This window comes from Rhinoraja longicauda, chromosome 1 (assembly GCF_053455715.1).
Source record: "Rhinoraja longicauda isolate Sanriku21f chromosome 1, sRhiLon1.1, whole genome shotgun sequence".
NCBI lineage: Eukaryota > Metazoa > Chordata > Chondrichthyes > Rajiformes > Arhynchobatidae > Rhinoraja > Rhinoraja longicauda.
The window spans coordinates 108,159,411-108,175,260 of NC_135953.1; the positions used below are offsets into that span (position 1 = coordinate 108,159,411).

Consider the following 15,850-nt stretch of genomic DNA (forward strand, 5'->3'; position numbering starts at 1 on the left):
ATTTTTGTAGAAGGGAGGTTGCCAACACTATTTATTCAAAGAATTGTAGTCACATTTCATTCTCTTTTAGTGGCAACCACCGAATAGAGAAATTACATGGTTTTGCAGAGATCGCAAGGGCCAGAGGTGAAGGATTCCATTTGCTATGTACACATTGCCACTGGCTACCACTGTAAGTTCTACTACATAGCAGAATCAAAGAGCTTTGATTTCATCAGCATCTACTTGCTGTGTAACATTTGGCAACAAATTTTACATGTAAGTGCTAGCTACATCTTTCATTCTATGGCAGACTCCTGACATTTGAATCACCATAACAAAATTTATGTGGCAAAGATTATCAGTATCATGACTGATACTGCATGATGTGCAACCTATGCACACATCCGACCCAGCACCCATCCTTTTTCTCCAGAGATGCTGCCTGACCCATTGAGTTACTCCAGTGCCTTGTGTCTATCCGTGCACACAAATGCAGCTTTCAGACAATGAACAAATTCAAGCAGCACAGATCTTTGGTCTACTGATGCAGTGCGTGTTTTGTGCACAGTAAAACACTGATAGTCCATTGAAGACATAAGAGACTGCTAAGGCTAGAATCTTGAAGGAAACATAAAGTGCTGGAAGAACTCAGCAGGTCACGCAGTATCTGAGGAGGATAGACACACAATATGTTGGAGTAACTCAGCGGGAAAGGCACTATCTGGGGAGAGAAGGAATGGGTGAGACTTCGGGTCGAGACCCTTCTTCAGACCCTTCTTCAAAGGGAAAGGTGATGTTTCATTTTGGGACCTGTCTTCAAACTCTCAGAACATGTTCAAAAAGTAGGAGAGCAACAGAAATCACAGGGGGGGAATGGTGAGAAAGAGTCTCACAGAACCCTCGTTGGGGAGAGGAGGAGAACCTCTTCAAAGTAGTCATATTTTGAGGAGATTTCAAAGTGGAACAGTAAAATGAAGACACAAGGAACTGCAGATGCTGGAATCATGAGCAAAACACAAAGTGCCAGAGGAACTCGGTTGATCAGTTCATTATCTGACTATTCAGAAATCTCAAATGGTTTGGCACTTAGTTCATCAGGTCATGTCTGGATGCTCTCTTTCAATTCAATGGGGCCCCTCTCCCACATTCCCTTTGAACTCAGCAAAGTCCCAGTTCCTGCCCTCCATTTCCACACACTGAGGTCCCAGTTCCTGTGCTCCCTCCCCAGTCACTGTGTTTGGGTTCTCATGCTTCTGACTCCCTGGGAACCTGGATACCCTTTCCACTCACCGGGGCCTCGATTCATGTGTTTCTATTCAATGCACCATTTTCCACTCTCTCTCTCTGTAAATTGACCAGGCTCCCATTTACCAAGGCCCTTTTAACCGACTGCGTTCACTAGAAAATTCATGACAATACTGAGTAACATCTTAAAAAGAGTGAATTAAAAAAATTGTTGGAGTATTAATCAGGGGCGGGAATAAAAAGTGGGGAGCAATCTTTGAATTGGTACCCTTGGTAACAATGGTGAATGACAGATTACAAGAAGTTGCATTAATGTTGCTGAAACTTGGTTTTCACTCGTTGTGATGAATCAGGAGATGCTTCATTATCTATTCCTCATCAAGGAACAGGAAAAAATATCTCAATTGCACCCCCCACCTCTAGAACCAGCTCTGCCATCCCTCAATGCTCATGCTGAAAATCCTTAGTCTATAACTTTAGAAACAATCACCTGCACTGCAGGGAAGTAAATCAGAAAAGACAAGAAAAATGCCATGGAAGAAAGTTATTGGTTTTATCACTCATGGATTATGTACACAGAGGTGAGGGTGAAGCGAGAAGCGAGGTGAAGCGAAGGATTATCAAGGCTATCTCCCAATAATGGCCTTGGTAACGTGGGAAAGAGCTACAGGACCGCAATCCTTACTCTATATCTATTGATGCCTGAGCATTTCCCATCTCTTGCAACTCTCACCTATTCTCTATTTCCTTTATCATGCGCAATATCTGAGGCATGAAGCTGATTAGTACCAGTGTCAGGGGTTATAGGGAGAAGGTAGAAGAATGGGGTTAAGAGAAAGATAGACTAGACATGATTAAATGGTGGAGTAGACATAATGGGCCGAATGGCCTAATTCTACTCCTATCCCTTATGAACTTATGAACTTTGATGATGCAAGTGGCTGTGATATATTGCGGTGCAGTGATTCTTGAACCACTAATGATAAAGGAAATGTAATAGTGAATTGCTAATTCAATGCTATCATGCAAATATTGACATGAAAACTCATTCATGTTAGCTATTAATGTTAAGGCCCATCCAACAGTGTCTGCAGGGCTCCCTTATAGTATCCTGCCATACACAAATTAACATAAGGCACATTTTAGAAAAAAACATAATTTTCATTTGAATATTTTCATTATGACAATACAACAAAGCATTAGCTTGCATCAATGACTAATTTGATAATAGGAAAGACCACATGAATAAAACATCACTGCAAGATTTGACCTGGTTATAAATTGGGCTAAAATTGTTTTTTGATGAGATTGTAATATCATAAGATTTCCACTCTGAAATAAGTGTACATAATACACAATGAAGCCTGTTGTTTTGATTCTACATTTCCTTGATGGTTATTCTCAACTTGTACGCTTCTTCTGATGCTCTTTTAAAACTTGGAGTGCTATTGATCTATTCAGCTGCAAACAGCTGGACAGATTGTGCTTGAACTTTGTGATTCACTCACTCTCTAATCCCAATATTATTTTCATCCTTCTCATGTGTAGATTTAATTTTGAGAGAAACATGATGGGAAAGGTAAGGTGGGACACAATGTGTTGGAGTAACTCAGCCGGTCAGGCAGCATCTAGAGAACATGGATAGGTGACGTTTCAGGTTGGGACTTTCTTCAGAAAAGTAAGGTTTTCGAATGGTGTGACCAGAATCTGCCCGTCCTTGTTTACTTCTTTGCAAAGAGCAGAAGTTGTGATTTGTTTACTCATTCTGGTGATCAGCATTGCACGAATAGCTTGAGAAGTGTCAAAGTAGCTGGAGGCTAGAGACGACACAATCCCAGTTTGATAGGCTGGAATTTTTCAAATTAATTTGTAGAACATGGCTATCATGTATTCTCCATTCTCCAAAGGCCCTTTCAAGCAACTGAGTGCCTTGCTTGAGATGGACTTAAAAGCCTCTCCTTTTTAGAAGCTTAAAGAGGTTCGGCACGTCACCAAATACTCTGTTAGATTCTCTGTAGAATGAACCCTGACATGGTTGAATCACGGCCTGATATGGTAATTCTAATATATAGGAATACAAGAGGCTGTGGAGAGTTGTGGACTCAGCCCAGTTCATCATGGACACAGCCCTCCCTTTCATTGAGAGCACCTTCATGAAGGCAGTATCTATCAACATGCGTGATAGACCTTCATCCTTAGCTTCATTAAAAACGTTGTTACCCTATTAATCTGCAGACACAGGATTAAGATCCATACTTGTGATATTACCAGCTAGCTTTATGCTTTACCAGCTATTCTTTCTTCCACTGTCATTATGCTGTTTGCTGTCAAGTTCAAATCTTTCTAGTGCTTGATGCTATGTCCTGTTTAGCTCCAGGAGGAAAAGTTGTGCCTCATACTCTAATTCCATCTTTCCCCCTCGGTCCTCCTTTCAACTGGAAACAGATGGTACATGACCATGGGGTACTGAACTATTGAAAGACACTGCATGGAAACGGGCCCTTCGGCCCACTGAGTCCATGCTGGCCATTGATCACCCTTTCACATGAGTTCCATGTTATCCAACTTTTGCATCTGCTCCCTACACGAGGTGCAATTTACAAAGGCCAATTAACCTACAACATTTACTTGCTATAAAGTGACATCAGACATTAAGTTTGGTGCCTGAAAAGCCATACCTAACCATAATGTTGTCAGTGCAGCAGTTCCAAACTATATATATATGTATAATGTGAATTACTGCTTCATAATATTTGAATTTGTATTACATGGTTAAATCTTTCAAAAACATCTGAGGATATACTACAATATAAACGACTGTGCTATATTTCTCATTTCTTTTGTTCTTTTTACAGTTAACTTTGACCACTTTCAGATCCTTCGAGCAATTGGGAAAGGAAGCTTTGGAAAGGTAATGAAACCTTGATGTTCATTAACAAGACCATGGTTTATAACACCATGAAAAGATTTATGTTAATAAATTTCATTTGGGTGAATGCAGTTAATGTATAATCATAAAGGAGGATAATATCAAAAAATTATGCCTCATTTAAGACATCCAGTAATGTGTGTGCTATGTCTGTTTGTACAACCAGAGTAATTTGGAGAACATAAAACTGTAACAGCAAAACAACGAGGATCCTGCTATTTTAAAATAAAGTTGGAAAATGTCTCAGTGCTCAGCACGTCAAATAATATCTGTGGAAATAGAATTGCTGTTTCAAGTCAATGGATTATCATTAAATTCCAGACCCGTTGAACAATTCCCACACAATCAGCTTTCATGGTGCAACATTGCTCATTTGTGTTAGCCATAAAGCACATGTGCTTTTGAGGAATCCAGATGTGTTTATTACTTTTTGATCAGCAATTGGAAAAAAGATACTGAAGTGGTGGCTCATACAGTCTACATATGTAAAATCATGTTGAATAATTTGCCTGTTTTATGCGCCCTTTGGTAAAATCATAGGGAGTGGATTGGTACCTTCTTAACTTTTGAAATGATAAGTATCACACTTAAAATTCCTGACTTCAGCAATATGGCAAAACCAGTTCTCATCTTGGTCAGCTAGGCAAATGGGAATTACTGCTCCCAGGCAGAAGAAAAAATACAATACAAACAATTCCAAACAGCACCAACTGGACATGTGGCAAAATGCAAGCAGCATTGAAGTCTTCTGCAACTAAAAGGGGAGGGAGAGAGCACAAAATAGAGCAGTGGGGTGATGGTGGGAGAGTATATGTACATAGGACAAGTTAAGAAAGGTACCAAGGGGATATTGATAGTCAAATATTATAGATAAACGGTTGACTGATTGAAAGATACAGAATCTTTGGCTCACCGAGTCTAATCAGACCATCAATCACCCATTCATACTAGTTTTATGTTATCCCACGTTTGCATCCACTGCATCATCGATGCGGCTGGAAGATCCGCCAGGGCCGACCACAGACTGGACGGCTCCTCCAAACTCCTGATGGAGACGCAAAGCTGCTTGACGCCTTCGGCGACCCTGCGGGCGGGGCCCAGCCGCGGTTCACCTGGTCGGAACCGAACGGTTCAGCCCGGTCCCGGATAGACTTCCTCTTCACGTCGAAGGCCATCACGGTCAGACACACCGACCTCAAGCTGGTGTTCTTCTCTGACCACTGCCTCCTTCAGGCCTCCTGTCACCTACAGGGGGACCGGAAGGCGGGCAGAGGGACGTGGAAGTTAAATGTGGAGCTGTTGACCTCAGAGAACATTGAGGAGCTAAAGAGGGACTACGCATGTTGGAGAACTGTGAGGCCCCTCTTTGACTCTCTGACACTCTGGTGGGAAGCAACCAAGGAGAACATCAAGAAGTTCTTCATCTCCAAAGGGGTTCAGAGAGCAAGACAGAGTAGGAGGGAATTGTGTCAACTCCAGACAGATTTGCAGCAACTGCTCCTTCTGTAGTGGAGAGGTGTGGAGGTGAGGGAGGAACTGAGAGAGTTGAAGGGCCGGCAAGCTCGGCTCTTTACCTCTGAATCCTCCAAGATCATCTTCCGGTCCAGGGTCCGCCACGTGGAGCAGGATGAGACGTGCTCACACTTTGTCTTCCATAAGGTTCACAGGGGGAGCTCTGTGATCAATAGCCTTAGGGAGGAGGACGGCTCGGTAACATCCTTGCAGACAGACATGCTGAGGATCTGCAGATTCTTTTATAAGGATTTGTACGACATAAAGACCACAGACAGCACCGCCTCCCAGAACTTCCTGTCCTCCATCACAGAAGTCTTGGACGATAGCAAGCGGGAGAATCTGGACCAACCACTGACCCTGGAGGAGCTGACTGGCTCCATCCGTTCCTTTGACTCGAGTAAAACTCCCGGAAGCGACGGCATACCGGCAGAGTTGTATTCAGCTCTGTGGGACTGGGTGGGCCCGGACCTGCTGGAAATGTACAACCACATACTTCTAGCCGGCAGCATGTCAGGCTCTATGAGGAAGGGTAGCATCACCCTAATCTACAAGCAGAAGGGGGAGATGAGTGATATAAGGAATTGGAGACCCATCACATTGTTGAATGTAGATTACAAGATCCTGTCTAAAGCCATCGCCAACCGGGTCAAGTCTGCTCTGGGACAGGTGATCCACCCGGACCAAACCTGTGCTGTACCTGGCCGGAAAATCTCAGACAGCCTGGTGCTGCTCTCCAAAATGGGCTTTGGGGAGGAAATCAGGAAGTGGATCCAACTGCTCTACACGGATATCTGTAGTGCAGTCCAAATCAATGGGTGGGAATCAGACAGCTTCCCCGTCAGGTCTGGAGTCAGGCAGGGTTGCCTTCTCTCCCCTGTCTTGTTCGTCTGTTGTATTGAGCCCTTTGCCGAGTCCATCAGGAAGGATGTGAGCATAAGAGGAGTGATATTGCCAGGCAGTGGGGGCACTCAGGTCAAGGCCTCCCTGTGCACGGATGATGTCGCCGTCTTCTGCTCGGATCCAGGGTCGGTCCGCAGACTGATTAGCATTTGCGACCAGTTTGAGTCGGCCACGGGGGCCAGGGTAAACCACAGGAAGTGCGAGGCCATGCTCTTTGGCAACTGGCCCGACCGATCTTCCAACCCCTTCACCATCAAGCCTGTCTTCTTGAAGGTGCTGGGGATCTGGTTCGGGAGGGCAGAGGCGTGTGACAAGAATTGTCTGGAGCGGATAGCCAAGGTGGGGAAGAAGCTGGAGCTGTGGAAGCAGCGCTCCCTCTCCTTCACAAGGAAAAATCTGGTCATCAGGTGTGAGGTGCTCTCGGGGCTGCTGTACGTGGCGCAAGTGTGGCCCGTCCCTCCCTCCTACGCCACGGAGATCACCCGGGCTGTCTTCCGCATCATCTGGGGGTCGATGATGGACTGGGTGTGATGGGCCACAATGCACAAGTTGGCAGGCAACGGGGGTAAAAGCGTGCCCTACCTTGCCCTCATCCTACTGGCCACCTTCGTGTGTGACTGCATCAGGCGGAGCGTAGAGCCAAGGCACGTGGGCACAAGTATCACTACCTGCTGAGGTTCTACCTGTCCCCGGTGTTGCGAAGGATGGGCCTGGTGCAGATGCCACGCAATGTGCCAGTCAGCTGGACATTGCCGCATCATCTATTGCTCGTGGAAAGGTTCTTCCAGGCCAACACCTTTGACCACAAGTCCATCAGGCAGTGGTCAGCACGGAACGTCCTGCAGGCACTGCAGTGGATCCTGTGGTGTGGTTCCCAGAGCAGACTGCCCAGCTTGTCTGGCAAAATGCCTCATTGCCAGAACTCACCAACAAGCACCAAGACCAGGTTTGGCTGGCGGTGAGGGGAGCCCTCCCAGTCAGATCCTTCCTGCACCGCTGGAGCCTCACTACCAGCGCACGCTGCCCTCAGGATGGTTGCTATGGAGAGGAGACGGTTGCCCACCACTTCACATAGTATGAATTTGCCAAGAAAGTCTGGAGAGGTTTGCAGGGGTCCCTCTCATGATTTATTCCGAGCAGCTCCGTCACAGAGGACTCAGTGATCTACGGACTGTTCCTAGGGACGCATTCAGAGACTGACATCGAGTGCTGCTGGAAGGTCATCAACTCAGTGAAAGACGCTCTTTGGTCTGCCCGAGCTTTGTTGACCTCCCAGCGCAACGAGCTGTCCATCGGGGAATGTTGCCAACAATTTTGCCATTTCATGTTGTAAATTCTCTTCCTACAATGCATTTTAATTTTGCGCAGGATGTAAGCTGAATCACTATTGACTGTTCTGATTAAAATCCACTTACAGGATCTTTTCAGAGAACATATATCAATTTCTCATAGGATAGCACGCCAGTGGATAAAGATTTTCAATAAAATCAGTTTGAGTTGATTATCTTAGACTTCCTTTTCTGATTTTAATTAGCATTATGCTTCTATTTAATTCACTAAAGATAATCGTTCATTTTTTTCCAAATAAACTATTGACCAGCTTCCAGTATATTGTCTTAGTTGTCAATGAAAGCAAGTGACAGGATCAACAGATATTGACACTTGCCTGTGCTGTTATTGATGAGTTCTTATGAAGCCATTGAGTACCTTAAAAAAACTAAATCTTTCATCAAGACAATTGAATTTTTAGTTTCTTTAATATTTTGAGCGGATTAAATGAGCAGGGAGTTTAAATTTAAATGGTAATTAATTGAAAAATAGAAAGTTGAAATGTTGAAAGATTTAAGGAAAAATCCAGTGGTTGATTAAGACATTACGATGTAAACCATGATAGATGAGCAATAAATCTTATCCAATTTCTGGTTGTTTAAAATGAATAAACAATTAATAGTTGAAAGTAGGCCTCGATAGGCCAGATAAAGGAAAGTACCATTCATTTAAAAATGCTGTTACTTTATCAAGCAGTGTGGTACACACTTATTATTTGCAGTACAATAGATAAATTATTAACTGTTAGTTACAGTTTTAACTTAATTTAAATTCATACCAAGTGTCTCCATAAATCCCATGTCTAATGTAATCAATTAATTTAATATAATTGGTTTGTTTTTGCCTTTCTGCTTGGTAAAAATTGAATTATATATTTTAATTTCATTGGGTATCTAAAAGCATAATTTACTTCTTTAAACTACTTGCTTAGTGTGGATAAATGCTCTTAAATGCTGGCAACATTAATTATTCATCAGTGTATAGTAATTTAATATAAAAAGTTAAGAACGGAATCAAGTATATTGAATGTGCCTCTGTTAGATCCACTCAGCCATTGGATGTCATTGGATGTGTCTTCCAAGAAATCCTTGATGGGGAAAATGATCAACTTGACTCATAGGAGTAATGACAGAATTTGGAATCACAGAGAGCATAAGAAATAAGACCTCGTGTTACTTTATGATGGTGACGTATTACAGGGTACATGAAATATTATCACCTGCACCTAATAAAGATCAACAACTGCACTGACTACATATTTCACAGCACAACACAATGCAATATATGAGGTAATTGTGTTCCATGGCATGCTGCAAATGAGCAACAATATTGCATTTGACCATGTCAAATGTGATATTTTTTGATCTTGAGTCATCTGAAAATGCAGGTTATTGGATTAACATCAAAGCAACTAAGAGAGAACAGCCTTTAACAGGATATCAAACCGAGCTGAATCAGTTAGCAAGAGCATTTTCATTTTCAGAGGGTAGTTGATGCAGAGAGGCCACAAGACTGTGACTAGAAATGGAGGAGAAAATAATGCAAAACTAGAACTATTCACTTAGAACCATCAAAAAAGAACGATTGTGAAGGTCCTTCTGCAGTTGTGCAGGGCCCTAGTGAGACCGCACCTGGAGTACTGTGTGCAGTTTTGGTCTCCAAATTTGAGGAAGGATATTCTTGCTATTGAGGGCGTGCAACGTAGGTTTACTAGGTTAATTCCCGGAATGGCGGGACTGTCATATGTTGAAAGACTGGAGCGACTAGGCTTGTATACACTGGAATTTAGAAGGATGAGAGGAGATCTTATCGAAACGTATAAGATTATTAAGGGGTTGGACACGTTAGAGGCAGGAAACATGTTCCCAATGTTGGGGGAGTCCAGAACAAGGGGGCCACAGTTTAAGAATAAGGGGTAGGCCATTTAGAACTGAGAGGAGGAAAAACGTTTTCAGTCAGAGAGTTGTGAATCTGTGGAATTCTCTGCCTCAGATGGCAGTGGAGGCCAATTCTCTGAGTGCTTTCAAGAGAGAGCTAGATAGAGCTCTTAAGGATAGCGGAGTCAGGGGGTATGGGGACAAGGCAGGAACGGGGTACTGATTGGGAATGATCAGCCATTGTTTATTGTCTATTGTCTATTGTATCAGAATGTATCAAAATGTGCCGTAAGCATTGAAGCAAATCCAGAGATCCCCAATTATTCCGATAATCCTGAGCACATATTTAATATTCATCACAGACATAACAGCAATCAGATGTGGGCAGACATGAATATTTGCAAGTTGAAATTGATACAAGCAAATCTGTCCATGTGGAGAGTAAACAAACTTTCAACAACTTTTGCTTTTATATTATCAGTAAGGAAATCCAAGGATATTTCTTCATAAATAGTACTGACTTTGACACCTCTGGAAACATTTCATTACAAATTACATTCAAATTCAAGGGTGTTAACGTGACATTGGCCGTACCCTCAGATGATTGTGATAATCTTCTGAGTTTTGACACAACGTTCGTTTTCACATTGTAAAGAGTACATTCGCAATGCCTCAATCTCATTCTACTATTTGTACAAAAAGTTCACAAGACCGCTTATGGTTATGTGAATGTGAAGACAGTGCCTAAAACAATAATACTGAGAGGAATCAAAGTAAAATGTTCTTCTGTTGCTGTATCATGTTAGAAATGGATTCACAAAAATAGAATAATATCCTTGAACTGCCATTCTCCTGTGATATTGCATATACAGACATTCTATTATCTGCTAGCCAACTATTCAGAAATCCTGATTTTTTAACATTTCTAAACATAAATTTTATTCGGAATAAAAATATATACAAAGCAAGAACAGTGCAAACATGCTTCTGACATTCTCAGCATCTCTACAGTCATTAGTGTCCTATTCTCCAGATTCAGGGACCGCTTCTTCCCAGATGTTATCAGGCAACTGAATCATCCTTCCACAACCAGAGAGCAGTGCTGAACTACTATCTACCTCATTGGTGACCCTCTGACTATCCTTGATCGGACTTTGCTGGCTTTACCTCGCACTAAACGTTATTCTCTTATCATGCATCTGTACACTGTAGATGGCTCGATTGTAATCATGTATTGTCTTTCTGCTGACTGGATAGCACGCAACAAAAGCTTTTCACTGTACCTTGGTGCACGTGATAATAAACTAAACTAAACTAAAAAATCTTAAACCAAACACCCTTGGTATTCTTGTGGTCTCCTGGGGTGATATCTCTTCCCTTGTTTGAGGGATGTCCCCAAAGGACTCTGCCCCTCAATGACCTGCAGCAGAAGGACCCTTGGCTGTGGTCCTGATGGTTTGCAGCTAGCTCACTATGTGTTGCAACATGGCATTCCCCTGTCCCCATCCTTCCATTCACACATGGACCCAAGTCCCCACATTCATTTGAAATTCACTGAGTTCTATTTTCTGCACTCCTTTTAAACTTACTGGGCTTGGTAGTGAACTTATAATTTCATTATGTTCCATCTAAAACAAAATTAAATATGTATCGGGGTATTAAGGTAATAAAATCCAATTGCCTGGGAAATCCACCAGTCTTTCACCAACAAGGATTAACACAAGCTGTGCGGTATATTGCAAGATTTGCATATATTTACAGGCAAGAGACTATTTTTGACAGGCGCAGCAAAATCTGGATTAAAGACCTTTTGGTAGTTCCCCATCAACAGATAACCTGTGGGACAGCTGAAAATGAAGATAACAGCTTGAAACGTTTTTAATAACCTCTCAAGATGACCTAAATAATTGGGCACTTTCTGCCAACCACAAAATCCCCAAAGCGTATGGGTCAGGAGGTTAATTAGCCTCTATAAATTGCCCCTAATGTGTAGGGAAAGTGGGATAGTTCAGTGTGTAGTCTACAGAGCTCAGAAGATTATCAGGACACAGCTACCAGCCTTGGAGGGCATCTACAATACACGATGCCTCAGGAAAGCCATCAGCATTCACAAAGACTCCTCACACCCCTGCAATAGTCTGTTCGAACTTCTACCATCTGGCAGATGCTACAAGGCCTTCTACGCCCGCACCTCCAGACTCAGGAACAGCTTCATCCCCAGGGCCATGGCAGCTCTGAACCGGTCCTGCTGAGTCGGATGGTCACATCGCACACCGACCTGGCAAGATCTACTTGCACTTTATTCTGTTTTAAAACTGTTTCTAATTTAGTTTCTCTGGGTTGCCTAAATTTCTGTTGATTAGCTAATTAATTTATTGCATCCTATGGAAGTCGCATTAACAATCTTGTTGTACCCCTGTACAATGACAATAAAGATATATTGTATTGTATTGTATTGTATAGCATATGTGTGAATATGTGTGAATATGTGATCGATGGTCGGTGTGGACTTGGTGGGCCTATGGGCCTGTTTCAATGCCGTATCTCTAAACTAAACTGAACTAAACTAAACTCAATCTCAAGTATAGAGCACAACTTTTAATTTCTGATTAATATTCAAGTGTATGTCACAACTCGTAAAACCTAACACAAGAGTCCATGTGAGCATATGGTTATTCCAAAGTAGGAAAATTAAATGCGCCTCTATTTTGATAGGTCAATGGGTGCTCTCAGAGGATAGTTGACCCCTAATGATTAGACATTTTTTGGAGCTCTTCTCCACTGAGAAACAGAATTGTGTGATGTTTGGCCGCAGAATTGTGTGATGTTTGAATTAACTTCTAATATCAACCACAGAATAAATAGGGAGAAGAAACCTCCTCCCAGAATATAAGAGGAAATCACAGTAGCATTTTTAGTTTAGTTTAATTTATTGTCATGTTTATCAAGGTACAATGAAAAGCTTTTTGTTGCATGCTATCATGGGAAAGACTACACATGATTACAATCGAGTGTACAGATACTAGATAAGGGAAATAACATTTAGTGCTTGGTAAAGTTCGATTAATGATAGTTCGAGGGTCTCCAATGAGGTAGATGGTAGCTCAGGACCGCTCTCTAGTTGTTGATAGGATGGTTCGGTTGCCCGATGACAGCTTGGAATAAACTGTCCCTGAATCTGGATGTATGCATTTTCACACTTTTGTACCTCTTATCTGATGGGAGAGGGTAGAAGTGGGAGTGACTGGGATGAAACTTGTTTTTGATTATGCTGGTGGTCTTGTTGAGGCAGCGTGAAGTGTACATGGTGTCAATGGAAAGGAGGTTGGTTTGTCTGATGGACTGGGCAGTATTTGGATAGAGTTAATGGTTGTCGAAGGGAAGATCCATCGCTGAGCATCTGAGTGCCACACTTGAAGTCTTTCACCATTGACTAGTAAACCCGCAATTCATTTCAAATTTATATTCTGGAGATAAGCACCCAATTATGTGCTCAGATATCAGTAGTCAAGAGACAGCAGTTTGTTCACAACAAATTATTTTACATGGAATATGGTGCAAATGATGATTTTTCAGAACTGTTCACTCATCTACAATTAAAATATGTCTTTGAAGATTGGTAGTGACTATAAGTGAGAAAGTTGTCATGGATGGGATTGAAATCTCAGTACTCAGTGCATGAGTGCAAACAAAGTGTTAGCTCTGATAAATTTCTGGTGGCAAGTGACAAGGATATTTATAATTCTTGGTTATTATGCAAATATGAATTTAACCATTACAATGGCAGCTGATCGGTTAATAAACCTATCAACGCTGTAATTCTTCATTTAATTTTCTTCCATTGTCACTAGCTATTCCTAATACCATTTCAATATTTTGTGGCCTTTTTTTCCCTCACAAATTTGATGCTGCTGTACTTCTTTACTTACTCCAATAATGCCTGCAACTGTACTTTCAAGGAAACATCCATGGAAATGTAGATTTTTAAAAAAAATCCAAAACTGAATTAATGAGAACATCATTCACAGATAGAAAATCTGGCTCATTATTCCCTTTACTGAGGTGGAAAGATTATTTACTTGATTGTATATCCTGGTGTGAAAATTGTTTGTTGGTTCCATAAAATTTTATAAAATGAGGCTACCAGTGAAGCGAAATTCCACTTTGCACTTGCTCCATTCAAAAATAATTGTTTCTCCGGGTGGAGAACATTGGCAACCATGCACACAAAGGTGACAATTGACCCAACATGTTGGCCCAGCGGTTGGTACAAATAAACCTGTCACTAAATCCACATGTGGCCCAGAAGAGAACTTAAACATGGTTTTGTTTTTTTGCAGTATCAATCAATTAGAAACATAGAAACATAGGTACAGGAGTAGACAATTCGGCCCATCGAGCCAGCACCACCATTCAATATGATCATGGCTGATCATCTAAAATCAGTACCCCTTTCCTGCTTTTCCCCCATATCCCTCGATTCCTTTAGCCCTAAAAGCTAAATCTAATCTCTTGAAAACATCCAGTAAATTGGCCTCCACTGCCTTCTGTGGAAGATAATGCCACAGATTCACAGCTCTCTGGGTGAAGAAGTTTTTCCTTATCTCAGTCCTAAATGGCCTACGCTTAATTTATATACCAATTTATATTCAGAACCATAGTCAGATGGCCCAATTTAATCCCGAAGCACTTAATCTATTCATTGGCCTGGAAATGTGTCAGTGTATTGCATGTAAAATGAACACTCAAGGAACAGCTGCTTACTTCACCAGCATGAAGCTGTGTTTGAAAGACCGCGAGTTCGGGCTATTGCATGGATGTCCAGGGCTCATGACTGAATCTTATAACAATGGGCTCTGAGGTAAATTTCATGCCATCTTTTCAAAATCAGTGTTTGAATCTATCTGAAAATGTTGAATAATGTGAGGTCATCCATTTATGGTCAAAAAGAAAGACAATAGACAATAGACAATAGACAATAGGTGCAGGAGGAGGCCATTCGGCCCTTCGAGCCAGCACCGCCATTCAATGTGATCATGGCTGATCATTCTCAATCAGTACCCCGTTCCTGCCTTCTCCCCATACCCCCTGACTCCGCTATCCTTAAGAGCTCTATCTAGCTCTCTCTTGAATGCATTCAGAGAATTGGCCTCCACTGCCTTCTGAGGCAGAGAATTCAACTCTGCAAAGTGGAGACTGAATTCCAAAGATTGGGTACAAGAACGCAAGAAAACTGGAATTGTAGTAGTCCACCGAAGGCGACACAGTGGTACAGTGATAGAGTTGCTGCCTTACAACACCAGAGACTAGGGTTTGATCCTGACTACGAGTGCTATCTGTATGGAGTTTGTACATTCTCCCTGTGACCACATGGTTTTCCTCCGGGTGCTTTGGTTTCCTCCCCATTCCAAAGACGTGATGGTTTGTGGGTTAATTGGCTTCTGTAAATTGTCCCTAATCTGTAAGCTAGAACTAATGTATGGGATGATCACTGGTCGGCATGGACTCGAAGGACTGAAGGGCCTGTTTCCACGTTATATCTCTAAACTAAACAAAACCACCAAACTAAACTAAACTAAACTAAACTGATCACTCTCTAGCCTGCTCTGCCTTTCCATGCAATGATAGATGAAGTCACAAAGAACTGCAGATGCTGGTTTACAGAAAAAGAAAGACACAAAGTGCTGGAGTATCTGGAATCCCTGGATGGATTGGTAATGTTTTGGGTCAGGACCCTTCTGAATGCTCATGGATGATCTAACTATGGCTTCAACTAGGGTTCTGTGTCATGTCCCTTTTGCTCTCAAATCCCCAATCTTTCAAAAAATATATCTACCTCCTCTTTAAATCAGGTAAAGAATTTCAGAATTCCAGAAATTCACCACATGAGACAGGCCCTTCAGCCTAACTCATCTATGCCGACCTGTATATCTCATCCAAGCCAGTCCCATTTGCCATGCCTGGCCCATACCCCTCTAAAACGTACAAACGTCCAGATTCAGGAACAGCTCCTTCCCTACAGTCATTAGGCTATTAAACACTACAACCTCCAAATAAGCTCTGAACTTCATAG

General features: G+C 42.1%; 1 protein-coding gene across 5 annotated transcripts in view; it reads left to right on the forward strand.

Annotated features, from left to right (window-relative positions):
- Positions 1-15,850, forward strand: part of LOC144600287 (serine/threonine-protein kinase 32B-like) — a 187,853-nt gene that overhangs the window by 53,888 nt on the left and 118,115 nt on the right. For all 5 annotated transcript variants that reach the window (XM_078411876.1, XM_078411862.1, XM_078411881.1 and 2 more), the window contains exon 2: positions 4,083-4,138. In XM_078411876.1, the coding sequence (XP_078268002.1) occupies positions 4,083-4,138 (56 nt within the window). The remainder of the gene's footprint in view (positions 1-4,082; positions 4,139-15,850) is intronic.